Source organism: Hypanus sabinus, chromosome 6 (assembly GCF_030144855.1).
Source record: "Hypanus sabinus isolate sHypSab1 chromosome 6, sHypSab1.hap1, whole genome shotgun sequence".
NCBI lineage: Eukaryota > Metazoa > Chordata > Chondrichthyes > Myliobatiformes > Dasyatidae > Hypanus > Hypanus sabinus.
The window spans coordinates 104,936,417-104,958,506 of record NC_082711.1 but is presented as its reverse complement, the minus strand read 5'-3'; the positions used below and the strand labels follow the sequence as shown (position 1 = coordinate 104,958,506).

The window sequence follows — 22,090 nt, the reverse complement described above, 5'->3', positions numbered from 1 at the left end:
CTCTAAAAAGCCATCTCGTAGACATTCTACAGATTCTCTCTCAAGATCTAGTGTCGACCTGATTTTCCCAATCCACTCGCATGTTAAAATCACCAATAATTATCATAACACTGCCCTTCTGGCAAGCCTTTTCAAATTCCTGTTGTAATTTGTAGTCCACATCACTGCAGCTGTTAGGAGGCCTGTATGTAACTGCCATCAGGGTCCTTCTACCCCTGCAATTTCTTAGCTCAACCCATAAAGATTCTGTATCTTCCAATCCTATGTCACCTCTTTCTAATGATTTAATATAATTTCTTACCAATAAAGCCACGCCACCTCCTCTGCCTACCTACCTATCCTTTCGATACACTGTGTATCCTTGGACGTTCACCACAACATCATCCCTGTCAATCTGTAGCTGTACAACAAGATCATCCACCTTATTCCTTATGCTGCGTGCATTTAAATATAACACCTTAAGACCAGTATTTGGTACTTCTTGCTTTGATTGCACTGCAACTCATCCCAATGGCTGAAAATTTGCCCCATCACCTGCCTATCCTTCCTGACATCTTTACTGTTCACTATCTTAGCTTTACTTCGGTTTTCCCCCTCCTCCGCTCTATCATTCCAGTTCCCATCCCCCTGCCAAATTAGTTTAAACCCCCACCCCCAACAGCTCGATTAAACCTTCCCACCACGGTATTGGTCCCCTTTCGGTTCAGGTGTAACCTGTCCTTTTTGAACAGGTCATACTACCCCCAGAAGAGATCCCAATGATCCAAGAATCTGAAGCCCTGCCCCCTTCACCAGTCTCTCAGCCACGCATTCATCTGCCTGATCCTACTATTCTTGCCCTCGCTAGCACGTGGCACAGGTAGCAATCCTGAGATTACTACCCTGGAGGTCCTGCTTCTCAGCTTCCTTCCTAACTCCTGGAAATCTCTCTTCAGGACCTCCTCCCTTTTCCTATCTATGTCATTGGTACCACCATGTAACAAGACAGCTGGCTGCTCGCCCTCTCCCTTCAGAACATTCTGGACCCAATCCGAGACATCCCGTATCCTGGCACCTGGCAACACATCATGCAGGTATCTCTATCAGGCTCACAGAATCTCCTGTCTGTTCCCCTGACTATGGAATCCCCTATGACTACTGCATTCCTCCTTCCCTCCTGCACAACAGCACCAGGCTCAGTGCCAGAGACCTGGTCACCGTGGACGTCCCCTGTCATGTCATCCCCCTCAACGGTTTCTAAATCGATGTACTTGTTGCTGGGGGGGGGGGGGGGGGGGGGGTGCAGCCACAGCAGTCCTCTCCACTATCCGGGCATTTCTCTTCCCTCTCCAGTTTTCTGACCCCTGTAGCCTAGGGATGACTACCTCCCTGTAGCTCCTGTCTATCACCTCTCCACTTTCCCTAATAAGCAGTAAGTCATCAAGTTGCAGCTCCAGATCCCTAACACGGTCTCTGAGGAGCTGCATCTCTGTGTACCTGGCGCAGATGTGGCCACCAGGGAGGCTGGAGGTCTCCCAGGATTCCCACATCTGACACCCTGAACAAAGCTACCTAATTCTACAGGAATGAAACAAGGAAAAATAGGTCTACACACGCACTTACCATGCCAAACACACTAACTTTTTAAACTGTTAGCTCGTACCATTAGCTGTGTGAGTCCTGCTGTTCCTCCATCTGTCTGGGCTGATTCGTCAAGAGGAAAAAAAAGAGTTGGTGCCTCGTCTCTTCCCGTTACCGCCTACGCCTGTTGAGCCAAAGCCCTATACCCTGCTGCCACTCACTCCACTGCCCGCTGTATAGGGTGGTCTTCTTTTTAAACTCTCCGTGCTTTCCTGCCTACATCAAGCGCCTGCGCAGTCTCGCTCTTCTTGTACTCAAAGAAGCTTTTTAAAAAAAAAACTGCCTTCCTTCACAACTTAGCCCGCATGCCTCCCTTCTTGCCTGGATCCAAAAAATACCCTCTTCCCATTGCTACATCAAGGAGGCGGTACAGGAGCCTTGAGACACACACTCAACGTTTCTGGAACGGCTTCTTTCCCCTCTGACATCAAATTTCTGAATGGACAATGAAACCATGAACATTATACCTCAGTATTTTTGTTCTCTTTTTACTTAATTTTACTTACTTAATTTAATTTTATATTATATATTTCTTATTGCAATTTATAGCTTTAAAAAAAATTGTATATTGCTATGTGCTGCTGCAGCTAACTAACAGGTGCTGATATTAAACCTGATTCTGATAAACAGATACAGAGAAAGGGACGGGGCTGAGAAAACAAAGGAAAAGATCTGTGACAGAATGTGAAAAGACAATGTTTTATACAAAAAGGAAATAATTGTGTAAGAAGAAAAAACACAAATGTAGAATAATGACAAAATTACCAAAAGAATATGGAAAGAATCTGCAATAAAAATAATGAAAATGCTTATTGTCCATAATGGTGGAGGTCAATTATTGAGCCTAAAACAATTAAATCTGGTCCTCTGTACTGAGCTTCCTTTAAAACCATGCAAGAGACAGGAGGAAAATGAGAACAGGCATGAAATGGAGAATTGAAATGCTTGCTGACTGGAAGCTTAGCATGCTTACAGACTGAAGGGACAGTAACATTCTGGAAAGTGGTCACACAATCTGCTTGGTCTCCAGTGTGGAGTAAACCACATCACAACTGGTGAATAGTATACACCAAGTTCAAAGAAGTGCAAGTAAACGGTTGCATTAAGTGAAACAAGTGCTTCTGGAGGTGGGAAGAAAGGAAATAAAAATCACAGACGCAGTGGATTCCTGTTAATTGGGGCATCAGTTAATCAGAGCAGCCACTTATTTGGGACAAGTCTTAAAGAACAAAAACTAATTGAGAAAATAGCCAGGATTTCCTTTGTTTAATTGGGACACTATGCTTGCTGCTTAACTAGAACAGGAGACTGTTCCCGAATAGCTTCTAACTAGCGTCAGTCATGTGCACTTGTGTGGCCATTAGGCACTACCAGTATGCTGAGCTAAGTTTTTAAATAATGACAGTTGCAAATGTTTGTGTTCAAAAGCAGTGAGTTTTTCACTGATAGCTGGTGTGAAATAAGCAGAAAGAAAATTTAGAGCTGTTTTGTTCACTGTGGTTTGAAGCATTCAGGCTTTGAGATGCCAGAAACAGCCAGGAGTAGAAATGTAGCAATTTCACTACTTCACCAAATTAGGAACTAGGAAGAATTAGGTGTCAATAATCATCGAATGTTACAATGAAAATGAAGATTTGGAGGATGCAATCGACCAAAGCATTGCATCAAAACACCGAGGCAGTAAATATGAAGACGGGGACATGATGAAGATGACACATCTGAACTTGACCTACTGACTACACAGGGTGCCAGGAAATTTATTGGTGGTTTATGACACTACTTCATGCAGGAGGACAATGAAGGAAGTCCATTATCTGCACCGATTTTGTCAATTTATAAGCAATCAAAAGAACACAGTAATGTACACTGGATGAATTCTCCTGTCGATAACTATCTGGAATTAATACAGTTTTATAGTACTGTAGTAGTGTTCTAATTTGTTCTGTATTTCATTTAAATACATAACTTGTTACTCAGTTAAATGGTAGTTTTAAAAAAATATATGCAAAAAAGAAATGCAAAGAGACCTAGGAGTCCTAGTTCACCAGTCAATGAAGGTGAATGAGCAAGTGCAACAGGCAGTGAAGAGGGCAAATGGAATGTTGGCCTTTGTTACAAGGGGAATTGAATACAAGAGCAAGGATGTTCTTTTGCATTTGTACAGGGCCCTGGTGAGACCACACCTGGAATATTGTGTACAGTTTTGGTCTCCAGGTTTAAGGAAGGACATTCTGGCAATTGAGGAAGTGCAGCGTAGATTCACTAGGTTGATTCCTGGGATGGCAGGGCTGTCTTACGCAGAGAGATTGGAGAGATTGGGCTTGTACACGCTGGAATTGAGGAGATTGAGAGGGGATCTGATTGAAACGTTTAAGATAATTAAAGGATTTGATAGGATTGAGGCAGGAAATATGTTCCAGATGTTGGGAGAGTCCAGTACCAGAGGGCATGGATTGAGAATAAGAGGTCAGTTATTTAAAACAGAGTTGAGGAACAGCTTCTTCTCCCAGAGAGTTGTGGAGGTGTGGAGTGCACTGCCTCGGAAGACGGTGGAGGCCAATTCTCTGGATGCTTTCAAGAAGGAGCTGGATAGATATCTGATGGATAGGGGAATCAAGGGATATGGGGACAAGGCAGGGACTGGGTATTGATAGTGAATGATCAGCCATGATCTCAGAATGGCGGTGCAGACTCGAGGGGCCGAATGGTCTACTTCTGCACCTATTGTCTATTGTCTATATACCTTTCTAACTATTTCCATGAAACATAAGCAAATTCATTGAGAACAGATCATCCACCAATTTTCTACAACAACAAATTGGGTGAATTGGTATGGTAATATACAGTATTGCTCCTGAAGTGTAGTAATTACAGAGGGGATGAATGCCTTTCAGCCTCACAATTCTGTTTTTTAATTTTTCATACATTGTTGACAGGTTCTGTAATTTTCCTTTGATTTGACATGATGCACATTTTGTAGATTCACTCAAAAATCCTTTTTCAATATATTTTATATTTAGAAAATGAGACAGTAAAAATGTTAAAGTAGTTGTGGGGGGTTGAATACTTTTTCGAGACACTATAGCTTCACCAAAATTTCCCTCCAATAATCAAACGTGTTATTTTTCAAGTACAGACCATAGAAGGTAGCTCAATCCTATGTAAAATTCTGACTGACCATTTTTATCTTTAAAAAGATGTGCTGCAGCCACCAATCATATTACCACTGCTATTATCCATGAGCAGGCCAACTCCACAAGCACAGCGATTCACTTTCTTGTCCTTCATTTTTAATGTGTGCAAGCCAGCAGTTTTAACAACTGAGCTAGCAAGAAAACCCTACCTCATCCTCAAATGAGTATTAATTATTGGTGCTATAATTCTTTACAAAAACTGGAATTATAGAAGAGTTTCTGAACTTTTAGCTTCCCTGCATCACTTGAAAAGTGAGGATGTTTATTAATAATTGCAGTAATTTCACTTCCTTTCACGGTTCCTCGGATAATGGAGAGATTTATTAATGAATAGACTTTGACCTGAACTGAAAATCAAGCTTGGTCTTATGTACATCAAGTCACATATGCACTTCAGATGTCCAGGCAATAATTATCACTAAGTAAGTGTCTAATCATTCCCGATGATATTCAGTGAACTAGAACAAGCTGACTGACAGTTGGGAATTTCAAATTTGACAATAGTTATTATCTCTGATCAGCAATGGGAGTTGAGAGTTCTGATCACTAAATTAGGTGGGGTATGAGGTTGGGGGGGGAAAAGCAATTTGGTACAGACACAGTATCTTCAACTATCAGATAACCTCCTAATTATGGGAAAGTACAGTACAGTCAGTTCAGAACTCTTAAGAGTTACAAATGGAATTGGACACTTGCAAGTCAAAAGCAACATACAGAAATTGCTGGAGGACTCAGAAGGCCAGGCTGCAACCATGGAAACGGATAAACAGTCGATGTTTTGGGCCTAGACCCTTCTTCAGAACTGGAAAGGAAGTTGAGAAGATGCCAGGAAAAAAAATGGTGGCAGGGAAGAGGGAATGGAGGATAGCTAGAAGGTGATGGGTGAAGCTAGGTGGGTAGGAAAGAAAGGGCTGAAGATGAGGGAATCTAATGTGAGAGGAGATTGACCATAGAAGAAACAGAAGGAGGAGGGGACCCAAAGGAAGGTGATAGGCAGGTGAGAAGAGGCAAGAGACCAAAGTGGGGAATAGAAGAGGGCAAGGGGGGGAGGGGAAAGCAATATGTTTTAGAAAGGAAAAAAATTGTCATAACTAAACAGGATGTTAAAGAAATAATTGCAAGACTACTTAGAAAGAGTAGGTGAATAAAACTAATCATACCCTTAATTCCACTACTGACATGATTGGCTAAACGATTTTCTTTTATGCTATATGATTTGATGATATGTATCATTCTACACGTATTCTTTTTGTTCTGGTTGTATTCCTTCATGTAAAAATTGTGTACTTTACAATCAGGTGAATGTTGCTTGTATGACGCCACATACCTGCGTCTGCATCTGCATCTGCTTGCAAGCAGTACCCATGCAGGTTACAATAAACGCGACTTTGACATACGTACTCATTATAGACTTTCCACGCATTTGACCCATGCTGCGACATCAGCTCCAGATTCTCAATTCTCACTGCCTGGTGTTCAAGTTGTGCCATGGAGTTGTTCACCGACTCCTGCCATGCAGTGATATCATTCTTCTGTCCTGAAGATGGAGCAGGCAGTTCATACCTATAAAACAGAAAGAAAAATAAAGAATGATTGACAATTACTTAAGAAATTTTCTCCTCTTCCTCATCAACTGAAAATGCAGAGTAACCTCTATTCCATAAGTTGCCACTAACATAATATTTCACAAGTGCAAATTCCTCTGATTGTGCACTAAGACTGTGCTCGACTGTTATCTTTTGGAATTTAGTTATGCCTTATCAGCAGACTTTCCGCAATGTTGAATAGAGCTATACATTCTCCAACTCCTTGGTCCACACTTCCTTCTCTCCAATCATTCCCCTTCTCAATCTACTTACCTATTCATCTGCTAGAGATGTTATACATTCCTTTCTATTCTGTTTTCCTCACTATCCAGTTAGTCCATACAGGCAAAGCACTAATCCATATGCACTTGTTTCAACCTAGTGCATTGTATTTAGTGTATAGGCAGTCCCCAGATTACGAACGAGTTCTTTTCCTGAGTCCATCTTTAAGTCAGATTTGTACGTAAGTCAGAACAAGTACATCCGGTATTATTTAGCATCAGTTAGTCAAACGTTTGTCTTAGTAGATAGTATATATTTTACCTTTCTATGCATACAAAACACTTAAGAAACGTATGTATTCCAATAACTAAACCACTACGTTGCTACGTAATAATTGTAGCTTTCATCGGGGCAGGGCTTTTCATATGCTCCATTATTCTCACTTTATCCTTTAAAGCTGTTCCGATCTTTGACCAACTGTAGCCTAATGCTTTTCCAATGACCGGTGACATTTCACCTCTTTCCAAATGCTTTATTATCTCCACTTTATTTTCAATCATGATCGTTTCATGTCAACGGAACAGAAACACTGCGGGCAGCGGGTCCCGATCTCCACTGGGTCCTAAGGACCACCGCACTGAATTCCCCGGGTCCTAAAGACCACCACACTTAGACAGGTTAAATGGGTTTGGGTTTGGGTATTTGATCCTCTTCAATATTTCGTGTAGGAACAAACTGGAGGTGGCAGTTTTTTTTTTACGAGTACGAGTTGTGAGCTCAACATCAACCCGGCACGCTTGGGAGCTGTCTGTCACTGGATCGAACTCGGGAACCTCCGTTCTCAAGTCTGGCGCTGATCTCACGGTGCCATCAGCCGACCGGAAAAAGGGGGGGGAAGGGGGTGTCAGGGTGAATCTTGCTAAGAAAAATTTAAGCCAAGTACAAAGTTACACACTCAACACAGTGTCAATGGCAATGACTTAAAATGGCGGAAAGCGTCGCGATCCAACAAAATGGCAGGCGGTGTTCTCCTTCCTCGGTTTGTAAGTATGAGTTGTTCGTAAGTCGGACGTTCGTAACTCAGGGACTACCTGTACTTGATATCTTCTCCTCTTCATTGGCAAAACATGATGCATAGGTTGACTGACCACTTTCCAAAACACCTCTGTTCAGTCGAGAGATTTAGATTCAGTTTATTGTCATTTAGAAACCACAAATGCAATGCAGTTAAAAAATGAAACAACGGTCCTCCAGAATGATTTCACAAAAGCACATGACAAAACAGACACCACCAGAAAATCCACATAACGTTTGGCAAGCCCCAATCCAGAGTCCAAAGAGGCTGCTGCGTATTAATATTGTGCTACCATCTTAGTGCGTTCCTCCGGAAAGAAGCTCGAAATCCACCAGACAAAACGAGACCAAAAACTAAAGCTACAAGACCTGCACAAATCCACATAGTCACAACATACAGTTACAACAGCACAAACAATAGCATAATTGATAAAAAAAAACAGACCATGGGCACAGTAAAAATAGCCCAAAGATGTTAAAAGACTAAGTTCAAAAGAAACCACCACACAGTTTCCACAAGTCCCCAGGGCCCTGACAGACTCGCCATCCCACGCCGGCGGCAGAAGGGAATGCCCCCGCTATGGACTTCCAAGGCGCCGCCCGACTCAGCCTCGCAGACGCAGCACACAATGAAAGCTCCGTCGAACCCAGCCTCGCAGACGCAGCACACACTGAAAGCGACCTGACCGCAGCGGACTCCGAGTCCGTCGAACCTCTGAGCCAATGACCATCCCCTCTGATACAGCCTCTCCGAGCACCATCCTTTGCCGAGTATATTAAGACGCCACCGCCAATGGCAACGCGACCCCGAGGACTGGGGGCCTGTTCTTCCCTGCAGAGACCTGGACCTCACAGCAGTAGCAGCAACGAAGAAGGTCTTCCTGGAGATTTCTAGATGTTCCTCCGTGCTCCCACGTCTGTTGTTCATTCAATTATGACTGTGCACGGCACCCCATTTCACAAATAACAGATAATCAGCTCCGGAGTGGCCGCTGCAAGCTGTGTCGCGCCGCCATCTTGGATTTCATGATTCTGAGCTTCCAGACACTTCACATTTTAATTCTCTATTCCAACTGCATTTACCCACCCCCCCACCCCCTCCGTCTTCAACTTATACTTTGCTCTAAACATGCACAGCTTATACTCAAGGAACAGCATCTCATCTTCCATCTGGGCACATTAATAAATTTACATTAAGTTTTCAGGACTGTAATTTCAGGTACCACCCTTATTCTCTCCAGAGATTTGGCTATACTTTTGTGTTTTAATATATTTTTCCTCTTCTGTCCCAGTCTGCTAGTTTTACAGAGTTTTACCTTTACAACTTTGGCCTATACACTATAATCGCTTACACAGCCACTTCCAGGACAGCGGTAACACACGGTGCATGTGGAAGGGCATTCAGGACATCAACTACAGGACAACATCACCTGACCATGCGGGTGATGCCTCTGTCCCAGATGCGCTGAATAACTTCTACGCCCAGTTTGAGGCGGAAAATGACATGGCGGCGAGGAAGTCCACCCACCTCCAAATGACCAGGTGCTGTGTCTCACCGTGGCCGATGTGAGATGAACCCACGGAGATGAACCCAGGGTCAACCCACGGAAGGCTGCTGGACCAGACAACATCCCTGGTAGAGTGCTCAGAAGATGTGCAGACCAGCTAGCAGATGTTCTCACTGACATCTTCAACATCTCCCTGAGCAGCAGCACCACTGTTCCAACGTGCTTCAAGGCCGCCACCATTGTCCCCATGCCGAAGAAGTCTCCAGTGTTCTGCCTAAATGACTACCGTCCCATTGCACTCACATCCATCATCATGAAGTGTTTCGAGAGGCTCGTCATGAGGCATATCAAGACCCTGCTGCCCCCCTCACTGGACCCCCTGCAGTTCGCGTACCGTCCCAACCGTTCAACAGATGACGCCATTGCCATCACCCTCCACCTGGCCCTAACCCACTTGGACAAAAAAGACACATACATTCGAATGCTGTTCATGGACTTCAGTTCAGCATTCAACACAATTATCCCTCAGAAACTGATTGGAAAGCTGAGCCTACTGGGCCCTTTGCAACTGGATCCTAGACTTCCTGACTGGGAGACCTCAGTCAGTCCGGATCAGAGGCAGCATCTCCAACATCATCACACTAAGCATGAGGCCCCCCAGGGCTGTGTGCTCACTCCACTGCTGTTCACTCTGCTGACCCACGACTGTGCTGCAACACACAGCTCGAACCACATTGTCAAGCTCACCGATGACATGACCGTGGTGGGTCTCATCAGCAAAAACGATGAGTCAGCTTAGAGAGAGGAGGTGCAGCAGCTAACGGACTGGTGCAAGCCCAACAACCTGTCTCTGAATGTGAACAAAATAAAAGAGATGGTTGTTGACTTCAGGAGGGCACGGAGCGACCACTCTCTGCTGAACATTGACGGCTTCTCAGTAGAGATCGTTAAGAGCACCAAATTTCTTGGTGTTCACCTGGTGGAGAATCTCATCTGGTCCCTCAACACCAGCTCCATAACAAAGGAAGCCCAGCAGCGTCTCTACTTTCTGTGAAGGCTGAGGAAAGTCCATCTCCCACCCACCATCCTCATCACATTCTACAGGGGTTGTATTGAGAGCATCCTGAGCAGCTGCATCACTGCCTGGTTTGGAAATTGAATCATCTCAGATCGCGAGACCTTGCAGCGGATAGTGAGGTCAGCTGAGAAGATCATCAGGGTCTCTCTTCCCGCCATTACAGACATTTACACTACACGCTGCATCCGCAAAGCAAACAGCATTATGAAGGACCCCACGCACCCCTCATACAAACACTTCTCCCTCCTGCCATCTGGGAAAAGGCACTGAAGCATTCGGGCTCTCACAACCAGACTATGTGACAGTTTCTTCCCCAAAGCTATCAGACTCCTCAATACCCAGAGCCTAGACTGACACCAACTTGCTGCCCTCTACTGTGCCTATTGTCTTGTTTATTATTTATTGTAATGCCTGCACTGTTCTGTGCACTTTATGCAGTCCTGGGTAGGTCTGTAGTCTAGTGTAGTTTTTTTACTGTGTTGTGTTTACGTAGTTCAGTGTAGTTTTTGTACTGTTTCATGTAGCACCATGGTTCTGAAAAATGTTGTCTCGTTTTTACTGTGTACTGTACCAGCAGTTATGGTCGAAATGACAATAAAAACTGACTTGACTCACACTGTTCTCAGCACTCCTCCTCCTCTTTGTGACTTAAAACACGTTTGATTTCCAGTTCTGTTATAAGGCCCTTGCCTAATGCTTTTCTCTCTCTCTACTGAGCAACACACTAAATGCTGGAGAGACTCAAGTCAGGCACCACCTAAATAAACAGTCAAGCTTGTGGCTAAGGCCCTTCATCAGGACTGGAAAGGAAGGGACAGAAACTGAAACAAGATGGTGGGAGAGGGGAAGGAGTACAAGCTTGCCAGTGATAGGTAGAAGAGAAATCGTGTTTATAATTTGTTCTCACTACTGATGTTATTTGATCTGTTGAATGCTTTGAGTTTTGAAGCAAAGAGTCTTCCTCCTCAGGGACACACTCTTTACTCAGTGTATAATAGAACATTGATGCCAGATTATAACTGCACTTATATTAATACAAAGGTGGTGTTGAATGAGTGTTCAAGCATAAAGGCAAGGGTGAGCTTAGTTTATTCAAATCTTGGATGGCATCTTTCAATCCCAAAAGGGCAGCACCCAACCTCCACAGAAACTTCAACAGAGATCATGAAACAGCATTTCGGAAAAACCACAGTGGATTATTATGATTTGGAGCACAACATGATACCAAAACTGGACAACAGAAAACCAGACAGCATTAGAAAAAACTTCAAGACTATTAAGTATCTGAAGTACCTATCTGAAGTTGGCTCTACTCGTCACTGCTCCTATTAACTTTAACTTAATGAGCCAACTTTTTTTTAAAAACCTAAGATTGAATACTTTATACCAAATACCCCTATGTTTTGACTGGACAAAATTAAGCGTCAGTTTAAACTCATTCTGGTTATATGTCCAGATATCAAACATATAAAAATTACTGATCAGCTCAAGTACAAATCCAATTCTGGGCACACTTTAGGAAAGATAACAAAGCCTTGGAAAGGATACAGTGAAGGCCTATTGAAATGGCATTAAGGATGTTGACTTTTGCTACATAATGAGTAGATGGGATTGATCTTGAGACCAAGATGATGACAGCATGTAGCTGAGGGTGTCAAAAGCATGGAAAGGATGTAAAAAAAATAAATAACATAACAGTTTTTCCTGACAGATGGCTCAGTAACTAAGAGCCACGGTTTTCAAATAACTGTAAAGACAGGCATAGTAAAAATAGAATACTTTCATTAATTAAGGTCTGGAATTCAATGGAAATAATTTTAAAATGCAAATTTGGATAAATACTCAAAAATGAAAGCTTTGCTAGACTTTGCCAAAGTAGTTGGAAAATGGGACTCACTAGAAGATCTTTCTCAGAGCTGGCACTGGCTAAAATGGCCTCACTTCGTGCTACAATATTTTATCTGCTTTATCAAATCAATCACATTTGGGATCATACAGTGAACTACATGCTTCACAGATTCTTCCAATCAGAATTCAATCCCAAGAGACTGAACTTCTTCAAACCATTCTCAATAATCGAGTTCTTGATGTTATAAATTATATTTTGATATAAAATGGTCCTTTTCGAGACGTAGCACACATACTTCCCTTTTTGCATTTCCTCTCCAAGCCTGTGAACTCACCTTTTCATGCTGAGCAGTTCCATTGGCTGACGGGCTGCAAGTCGCTCAAATTCATTCCTCATGATCTCAGTCTAGAAAGGAAGTTAAATAAAAGCCATTTAGTAATTTAGAATGGAGACCTGTGACTATCGGTGCTGAGTCCATTGTTGCTTGTCAACTATATTAATGATCTGGATAACGTGGTAAACCAGATCAGCAGATTTGTAGATGATATGGGTATGGAGGACAATGAGGATAGCTATTGCAGCTTGCAGTGTAATCTGTACCCGCTGGAAACATGGGTGAAAAAAATGGCAGACAAGTGAGGTGTTGTACTTTGGGTGACAAACAGGGTAGGACTCGCACAATGAATGGTTGGGCACCAAGGAGAATGGCAGAACAGAGGGATCTGAAAATACTGATCAATAATTCTTTGAGAGTGGTGTCACAGGTAGATAGGGTCTTAAAGAGAGCATTTGGCACATTGGCCTTCATAAATCAAAGTACTGAGTACAGGATATGGGATGTTATGTTCAAAAAAACGATACGTCCAGTAAATCAAGAACAAGGAAATAAAAATCAGAAATATTACTTTTAAAATCATCAACATTTATATTTTCCCCAATATGTGCTCAATTCAGGGGAAAAGGTGAGGCATCCGGTGTCCCATGGATGTGAATATAATTACTCTAGTTACATTTGTTAGACTAATGATCAAATGATTGCTTTTTTAAAGCAACTTTACTGACTAACATTTATAGGTACATCCTAACCCACAGGCAAGCATTGCGAGATCCACACAACCTCTTCTTAACTGGGTCAATTTTCTACACACATTTCAAATATTTGGATATTACCAATTACTACACTCTGTTTCTATGCTGTCAATCTCCAGCCTACATGCATACATTTGCATTAAAGGAAAACGTGACATCCCATTACTAATAGTCAAGATTACATTATAGAAATTTTTAGCCGGAAAAAAAAAGGATCCAAAAGTAGGGAAAGAATGTGGAGGAATGATCATTTTCTAAATAGCACAATCAGAGCTGCAACAAAGAGTCAGATCTCTCATTTAGGAAAGGTACAGATATAGTTCCAGTCTACTAAGAAGACTGTAGGAGCTCTGTGGTTGCAAAGTATGCAAAACATTTTGTCCAAAACTTCAGCAGTTAGTACAATGACTGTAAAAACAAAAATAAAGCAAAACACCTTTTGAAATTAATTCAAAATATTCCAGTAAAATAAACACTACAATTTTGGACCCTAGGGAAAATGCATAATTAAGACCACAACAGTACTGTGTACCAAAGAGCTGTGCAAAGAGCAAGGAAATAGTGTAGGGTTTGTTGTACAAAATTATCAACCAGTCATCTCAGCTCCTTTTCCACACTCCCACCCCATCTTAGTTACAATCTTCAATCTTGCTTCTGACTGGTACAGTGCATCTTTCAACATCCATTTATCAGTAATACTTTTAAGTCATGTCTTCATTTGGTTAACCTAGTCTAATTATAGGTAGCCAAACAATTGGAATCTGCTCTGTTATTATTTCTTCCTACTCTTGATAATTGAGCTAAATGCTGAAAGTAGAAATGTATATTTGCTTGAGGCAGTAAAGTAGCATTGATTGAAGAGCTGGCTCATTCTACAGTATAATAGTGTTTAATGGACAGTATCAACTTCACTGCACTTCTCAAAGACCATACAAAGATATCCACCACAGAATTACTACATGATCATCGGCAGGAAGCTTGTGATTTACTTATTAGAACAGTAAGTGTAAAATTTAATCAAATCTTCAATGGAAAGGGGAGGGAAACTACATACATTCAGTGGCCACTATGTTAGGCATACCTGCTCGTTAATGCAAATATCTAATCAGCCAATCATGTGGCAGCAACTCAAGGGTTATCTGTGAACTAATACATGGTGCAAATCATTTGTGGGAATTTGATACAGAAATAAAGTGGCAAGATCGGTGGACTGAATATGGGTACTCAGCCAACCTTCATTTGGGTTTTCCAATAGAGCACATTCTGAACACCAAGTACACTATATTAAATTGGAAGATGTGCAAGAAAATTACTGTTCCACCTAGAAATCTTGTAACTTACACTATGCTAACTTGACACTTTTTGGCTCATTCTCCAGCCAACCTTTATCTATCATTGTTTTAACAGTCTTCACGTCCTCCGCACTCACCCCCATCACACTAATCTCAGACATTAATCTACAAGTTTACCAAACCAGCAGCTTAAGGCAAGCAGTTGTTTATATTTTGTTAAAATGTAGCTACCTGATGTGAAGTTCTAAACCTTCCTTTGATCTCCATTACTCTCAATACATACCTTGCTTTTCAAAAGCACAGTGGAATGGAAAATTAAAATGTTTGGGCTAAATCAGTCTAAATTTCATTTATTTTCACCTAAAAGCCCTAATCAATACTGTTTTGAGTAGGGCATTACCTGGAAAGCACTTTAGGACAACTATTTTGAACCTAGAATGCCTACATGAATTGCATCATTTTCTGCTAAATCTACACATTAGAAAAAAATCTGACAAATTGTTGAAAGATTTCAGTTGTATTCTTATTTTTCTATACAACATCAGCAACACATTGTCTAGAACATGCAGTTTCTCTGTATTTTTTCATATGTTAAATGAAGCAGAGTCGCAGGTTCCAGACAGTTAAAAAGCTATGCATACTCACTTCAAATGCTGAATAATCAGGTGTCGGCAAATAACTTAAATAATTCTTTGTTGGTCTGTAACGTCTCGTCTCTTCTTCCACTAGTGCAGCTGCCTAAAAGTAAAGTGATGAGAATCTAAACATTATTGATGTTCCCCAATAATACAGGAATACAACAGTATAATGGTACAGCAAATTGTTTTGATTGTTGATACAGAGTGAAACTGGAGCCAAATGTGTGCAGTCCAAACCACTTATTTGCTCAATGCCATGGAGCCCAATAGATGAGGAAGTCTGCAGATCCCTTGTCTGTGCCAAGTTAGACAACAGAGGTGCAGCTCTGCCCAAGATTTTTTTGAGACCACTTCTCTACTCAGTTTAGGAGTTACCAGAGAAAAGGAAATAGGATTTAAAAAGGTAAAACTATTACAAAGGAATGACCTATACTCAAGGAACAAACCATCCTATTCTCTTTAAAAATATTAATGGACCTGAGACGTATTTTCAGTAACGTGATTATATTATTAGAGATAATTGAAGTTATAGAACATTTTCTCATTTGTATCAATGAAATATACTTTTACTATTACTGAAGATCAGATGTAGCTTTCTTGGTTGTTCAGTGCACTAAGAGTAATCTTCTATTTAACTCTGACCAATTTTATTCTTAAGACTGATGGATAATGAACATTTACCAAGTTTTATGCTGTAAATATGTTTCATGAAGAATCCTACACTTTATTAAAATTAATATTGGCCAAAACCAGTAAATAAAGACAATTTCAAGCACAAAGTCAATGTGCTTTTCTGGAGAGTAAAAACTTCTGCAATAATTAATACACAATTCAAATCCATAAAAAAAACCACAACAAAAAAAATGAGGTGTTTTATTTATATAGAATGTACAGTACAACTACAGTGGATTCTGGTTAATGGGGATTCATCCGGACAAGTACATCTTTGGCCCAATTAAGCAACTCCCAATTAGCTCAAGTTTCATGGAAAGAGTTAAAAAAGGTATTAAAAAGGATAAACTATTGTTTAACTGAGTAAAAAAAATTATACATTTAAATGAAACAGAAAACAAATTACAACACTACCAATACTATAAAACAGTGCATTCATTCCTAATGATTATCGACAAGGGAATTCATCCAGTACGTGTTGCCGTGTTCTTTTGTTTGATTGTAAATGGACAGATATCTAGTGCAGATAATGGACAGTCTTTATACAATGCTGTCAACAACTGCATCCTCCAAATCTTCATAGTTCCTAACTTGTTGAAGGCATGAAGCAGCTTTACTTTCACACCTGATGGTTTCTGGTATCTCCAAGCCTTAATGCTTGAAATCGCAGCGAGCAAAACAGATCTGAATTGGCTTACTACTTACTTCTCACAAAATCACTGCTTTTTGAACACAAACACACATAACTGATGCTATTTAACAATTGTTTGCTGTAAGCAGAGTGTAGTATTTAACACCTTCACAAATGCACACAACTGATGCTAGTTACTGTTCAGCAACAATCTCCTGTCCCAATTAAGCAGCATAGTGTCCCAAATAAACAAAGGGATACTAGTTATCATTAAGAGTTGTCCCAAGTAAGTGGATGTTCCAATTATCTGATGACCTAATTAACCACAATTCACTATATAATTTTTTAAAATCACAAATGTAGTTACATCTGATAACATTCCAGTACAAGTGCTGCACGTTTGACCACAATGGCTTCATCAACCAAAGGCGTTACTATCCTTTTTAAACAATCGCAAGACCCTGCTGGATGTTAAGAATTTAAAGTACAACATCAATGAGCTGCTCATTGGCAGAGACACTGAAGGAGCTGGACTTGGTGCAGATCGTGCTGCTGCGTAAAGGCGATGGGCAGTCTAACAATGATTGATTGCCTTAGTTGCCTTTCTTGTGATTGCAAGACCCTGCGGGACATTGTTAGTGTTAAATGCTGGAAGTCAGGTTTATTGGCGGATGGCAGAAGAGCAGGGTGGCCACGGTCAAGCAACAGTGTCACCTGTTTACAGCCGCCCAGGGAAGAGGCGTTGCAGCCGGTGTGCTCTCCCGGAAGCAGTGTAGCACAGCATCCAAGCTGGGTCAATGCTGCCCCAAGTGTTTGCTCGGCAGAAGACAAGCCATATTGTGGTCGACTCGACTGGAGACTGCTGCAACATTCACGGACTCAGGGTCTTGAACTATATTTTTTAGTGTGATGTATTTGTGCTCTGTATGATTGTTGCTACTGTGTTCTGCACCTTTGTCCCAGACTAATGTTGTTTTGTTTGGCTGTATACATGAATGGTTGAATGATAATTAAACTTGAACTTGACTGAACATTATTACACTTATAGATTAGATTTATTATGTTGATAGTTACTCAATTATATCCTGAAGTTACTATATTCGGAATTAGACAGTTCTTTTCGTGCCTGTTATTTGACAAAATATTATGAGACTGAATACACACAATTCCAACTGCATTTTCTTAAAATATGGCAACAACTTTTAAAAAAGTGATCTCATGAACATATTTTACCATATTTTCTGGATAATATTTACAAAATTGTATCCAGATGAATATACTATGGTATTACCTACCATTTGATTTTGAAAGTAACTTTTTGCTTTTTTCCTCAAATATATTGATTCATTATTTAAATATATATCATTAAATATGAAAGCAGCGGTAATGCCATTGATGGCAGCAGTAGGCATGACCATGGTCCTGGACTGAATGTAATGCTGTTCGAAAGATGCCTCATTCATTTGGTTGATTAGCTCTATAGAGGTGGGAATCTTTAGTATTCTAGATACCATATTGTGGCAAGTGAAGCTATGGAAGTACTGAAGCAATGCCAGTCTTACCTGACCCAGGCTCTAGGACTAGGTCTGCAGTGGACCGATAGGTCAGAACCGAGTCTCACATGTCATTATAAGACAAGAACACAAAGAACATGAATAGGAGCAGGCCATTCAAGTCTGACCTGCTTTTCAATAGGATTATGGCCTAAAACTCAACTCTTTGTGCCATATCACCATAATTGCTAATCCACTGATCTTTCAAATGTTTGTAGCAATTTCCATGTTCCCTGAAAAAAGTAGTTTATTCTGAATTCTCTATTCAGCTTCTTAGCAACCTTCTTATACTAGCAGCATCGAATTATTCAAGATGGTGCCAGTGAGCAACAATTCCTCAGGCAACATCTTCAAGATAGTCAATTATTTCACTCTTTTCCTATGCCTTTTGTTTATTCTTTTTATCTTAATTATGTTTTGAAAACTGTTAAAGCCTGTCACTTACATTTTGGCATTCAGTCAAGTGATCTAGTGCTTTGCTGTCCCCAATAAAAATTCCAGAACAGGACCACAAGCACGAGCTGTTCTGAACAGGAGACCAGAGATGGGGCACGGGGTAATGATCGACATTTCTTGCTGATCGAGGAAGAAACATCAAGGTGAATGTGGAGGAGACAGGATTGGCAGTCACTCTTAACAGATCAGGCTGGAGGTTGCTCCGCATGGGAGGCTGCGCCAGGCCAGATGTCGCTCCTCGGCAGATGAGGGCCCCATGGAAGGACTGAGTTTGAGCTGTTGGCTCGCCTTGATGGTGATAGAGGATGTTTTTGAAATTCTGAGACATACGTGACTGGCGTGGACTGTAGCTTATATTGGTTTCCTTCAGTTTTTGTGTTCTTTCTTGTTGCCGATTGGCGGATGGGCAATATGTATATGTTACTTTTTTTGGGTGAGGGAGGGGTTGGGTGTTTAATGTTATTGCCGCTTTTTTTGTGTGGGAGAGCTTGGGGCTTGATGCTTTAGCTGCCATTTCCATGTCCAACTGGGCGACCTGCTAGTTTTCATGTGAGGGAGAGGTTAAGAGGATTAGGGGTTTTAGAGGCTGTGTCCGTGTCCAGGATGGCAATCTGTTTGTTTTTGAGTGAGGGAGAGATCGGGGTTGTTAGGGGTTTGACATTTTAGCTGCCGTGTCCGGGAGGGTGATCTGTTAATTTTTGTGTGAGGGAGAGGTGGGGGGGGGGGAGGGGAGGTTTTGGGGTCTGATGTTTTAGCTGCTGTGTCCATGTCTGGGTGTGCAATCTATTAGTTTTTGTGTAATGGAGATGTTGAGGATTAGGGTTCGGGGTCTGATGTTTTAGATGCTGTGTCCGTGTGGGTGATGTTAGTTTTTATGCGATGGAGAGGCTGGAGGGGCTCGGGGTTTGAGAGTTTTGTTTCTTTTACTTGTGGGGGAGGGCCTCAACGAGTTCCATTGTTCTTCTGTATTTTACGGCTATCTGGAGAAGACTAATTTCAGAGCTGTGTTCTGCATACATACTTAGATAATAAAATGAACCTTTGAACCTTATTCTTCCACACAAGAAAATATTCTAATTTTTTTTTTAAAAAGAGATACAGTATGGAATAGGCCCTTCAAGCCATGCCACTCAGCAGCCCGACAATCCCGATTTAACCATAATTTGATCACTGGACAATTTCCAATGACTAATTAGCCTATCTGGTACAGTTTTGCACTGCGAGAAACCAGAGCACCAAACGAAAGCCCACGCATTCCACAGGGAGGAAGTACAGAGACTCTGGCACTGAACTCGAAACGCCAACACTCTGAGCTACAATAGCGTTGTGCTAACGCTATTCTACGAAAATCTCTAGACCCTAAAGTGACAATTGTTAGGGAGTGGGAGCTGCAGAAACATTGACAGACTTCAAAATGGACAAATAATTGATAGATGTGGTTCAACCAACATAATTGTCAAAACTACTTTGAATTGTGTGTTATTTCTCATTAGAATTTGCATTACTAAAATATTGTCTACTCTCTTTTAGAAAAAAATTTCACTATTTTGCCTACCTGCAATGCAAGTCTGTTAAAAAGTGCTTTCCACTTACTTAAATTAATTTTATAATCACCTTTCCAAACCCTTTCAGGTTCTGCAAGAAATTATTAAATGCTTAAAGCTTTGCCTCTGTCATCTCTTCCTGAGATCTTTTAAAATGCATGGATGTAATCCATTGAGATTATGGATAGGGTGTTATGCTCAGAATACCAGGAAATGGCCTGCGTAGCAAGTCAGATCAATGGAAATCATGGCCAATCTAAGAACTGCAGAAGAGATTCAAAGGGATGAAAATAGACTACTCGAATTTCCAGGTTCCTAGATTATTTACCTTCTCATCTCAATTCCACCATTCAATGAGATAGATCATTGATGCGCTCATCTTCATTTCACTGTTACTGGTCCATTTCCCTGCATTTTAATTTACAAAACTCCCATTCAGCTTCCCATCCAAATGGAACAGAAAACTGGACTCTATCTTACTTAAGCCTTTTAACGAATTTCTGAATATTCCATATCTAAGGAAATGAGTCAATACTACTTGTCATGATTTAACTCTGCAAACTTAACAATCATTTCCCCAAATCAGCACTGCATCATTTAAAATGCAATGGTGCAGCTGACCCTCAGGGCAGAAGCCTGGAATTCTTGGAGCTGTAGCAATGTCTGAAGGAAGAGTGGCTAACTGTACTTGTCAACACGGCATTTCCTGTCGAACAGTTCTAGCTTGGTTCAGTAACAGACAGCAGGTACTGGCAAGTCTTAAACTTTGACTTTTTTTTATTTTCCACCCACAAAATGCATATGGGGAAGTCCACTGATGAAGTAATTCACTAAAACTATCTAAATTCTGTTTAATCACCTGAAATACAATTCAAAATTATAACTTTGCAACATTAGAATTTTCATCAGACATCTGACACAGACGCTGTACAGAAATGACAGTTGTAAAGTACTACTTACTCTGACAGGCAGATAAGAAATACAAAGCAGCCACAAATCATAAGGATAAGATATTACTTCCATTGTTTATGGTCGTGGGATTTTACCTTAAATTACCTCTCCAACTACAAAGGCAAGGGAAACGGCAGGTCTGTCACTAGAAATCACAATACTCCAATAAACCATTGGCAGACTGATCCTAGAGGTGATCACGTGCAGACATGGCTCAGCCAATGAAAGAGTACTGTATTTTAGTGTCAGCTGAAACTAAAATCCTGTTCCCTCTCAACCTCGAGTAAATGTGTTAACAGTACAGAATAAAGGACTTTATTGTTATTCATCTAACAGCTCCTAGTCAGGACATTCACCCTCTGGGTGATAATTCAGTCGTAAACAGACAATGGAAAAAAACAACCCGGCTAAAGGCCAATATTTTAATTACTTTAGCGAGTATCGTGTACTCATGGCCCTCTCCTCCGGCCTCATACACAAGCTGTAGCCAGTACCGCCGCCACTGACAACTAAAGGCTCCTCATAGATGACTCTTTTGGCCAGCCTTCCACACCTCCCCCCCCCCCCCCCCCACCCTCGTAACAAACACCCAACGAGTTCGTTTGCCTTATAGATCCCACCAAACTCCCGTCTTTACATCCTCTCCGGCACTCACCGCCTCTCGGACGCCCGGCGCATCATAACCCTGATCAAAATAGGGCAGCGCATCCACAACCACATCACCGGCCACAGCCAGAGGACCCGCCATCTTGAACAGCGCTCAACTCACCGCGCCTGCGCTCATTTCAGCGACTGGACCACTGCGCCTGCGCGAACCTTTAAAATCTCGCGAAGGACGCACTGCGGATGACGTAGATGCTCTTGGGTGCTACGGCAACGACAAGCAACAGGATTCAACCGTACCACGATGGAGGCAGAATGTTCAGCGTCTTTGATTATGCTCGATGCTTTCCTGAGGTAGAGAATATAGAAAGAACCAGTGGAGAGATAAACCAGGATAGCAAGAAGACCTCTGCTGCGACCAGAGCAGAGTCTGTGTGATATCCCACTTAAAATACTCTCCCTATGACAGTGTGTCACTCTTTCAGTACTGTACACTGTTGTAAACGGCACAATATGAGCAAAAAACACAA

General features: G+C 41.5%; 1 protein-coding gene across 2 annotated transcripts in view; it reads right to left on the bottom strand.

The window, feature by feature from the left end:
- The window catches only part of bcas2 (BCAS2 pre-mRNA processing factor), a 41,269-nt gene extending 19,503 nt beyond the window's left edge, over positions 1-21,766 (bottom strand). For both annotated transcript variants that reach the window (XM_059972686.1, XM_059972687.1), the window contains exons 1-4: positions 21,613-21,766; positions 15,158-15,250; positions 12,466-12,536; positions 6,216-6,377 (exon numbers count right to left, since the gene is read on the bottom strand). In XM_059972686.1, the coding sequence (XP_059828669.1) occupies positions 6,216-6,377; positions 12,466-12,536; positions 15,158-15,250; positions 21,613-21,705 (419 nt within the window). In that variant the 5' untranslated portion in view covers positions 21,706-21,766. The remainder of the gene's footprint in view (positions 1-6,215; positions 6,378-12,465; positions 12,537-15,157; positions 15,251-21,612) is intronic.
- Between the last annotated feature and the right edge of the window lie 324 nt (positions 21,767-22,090).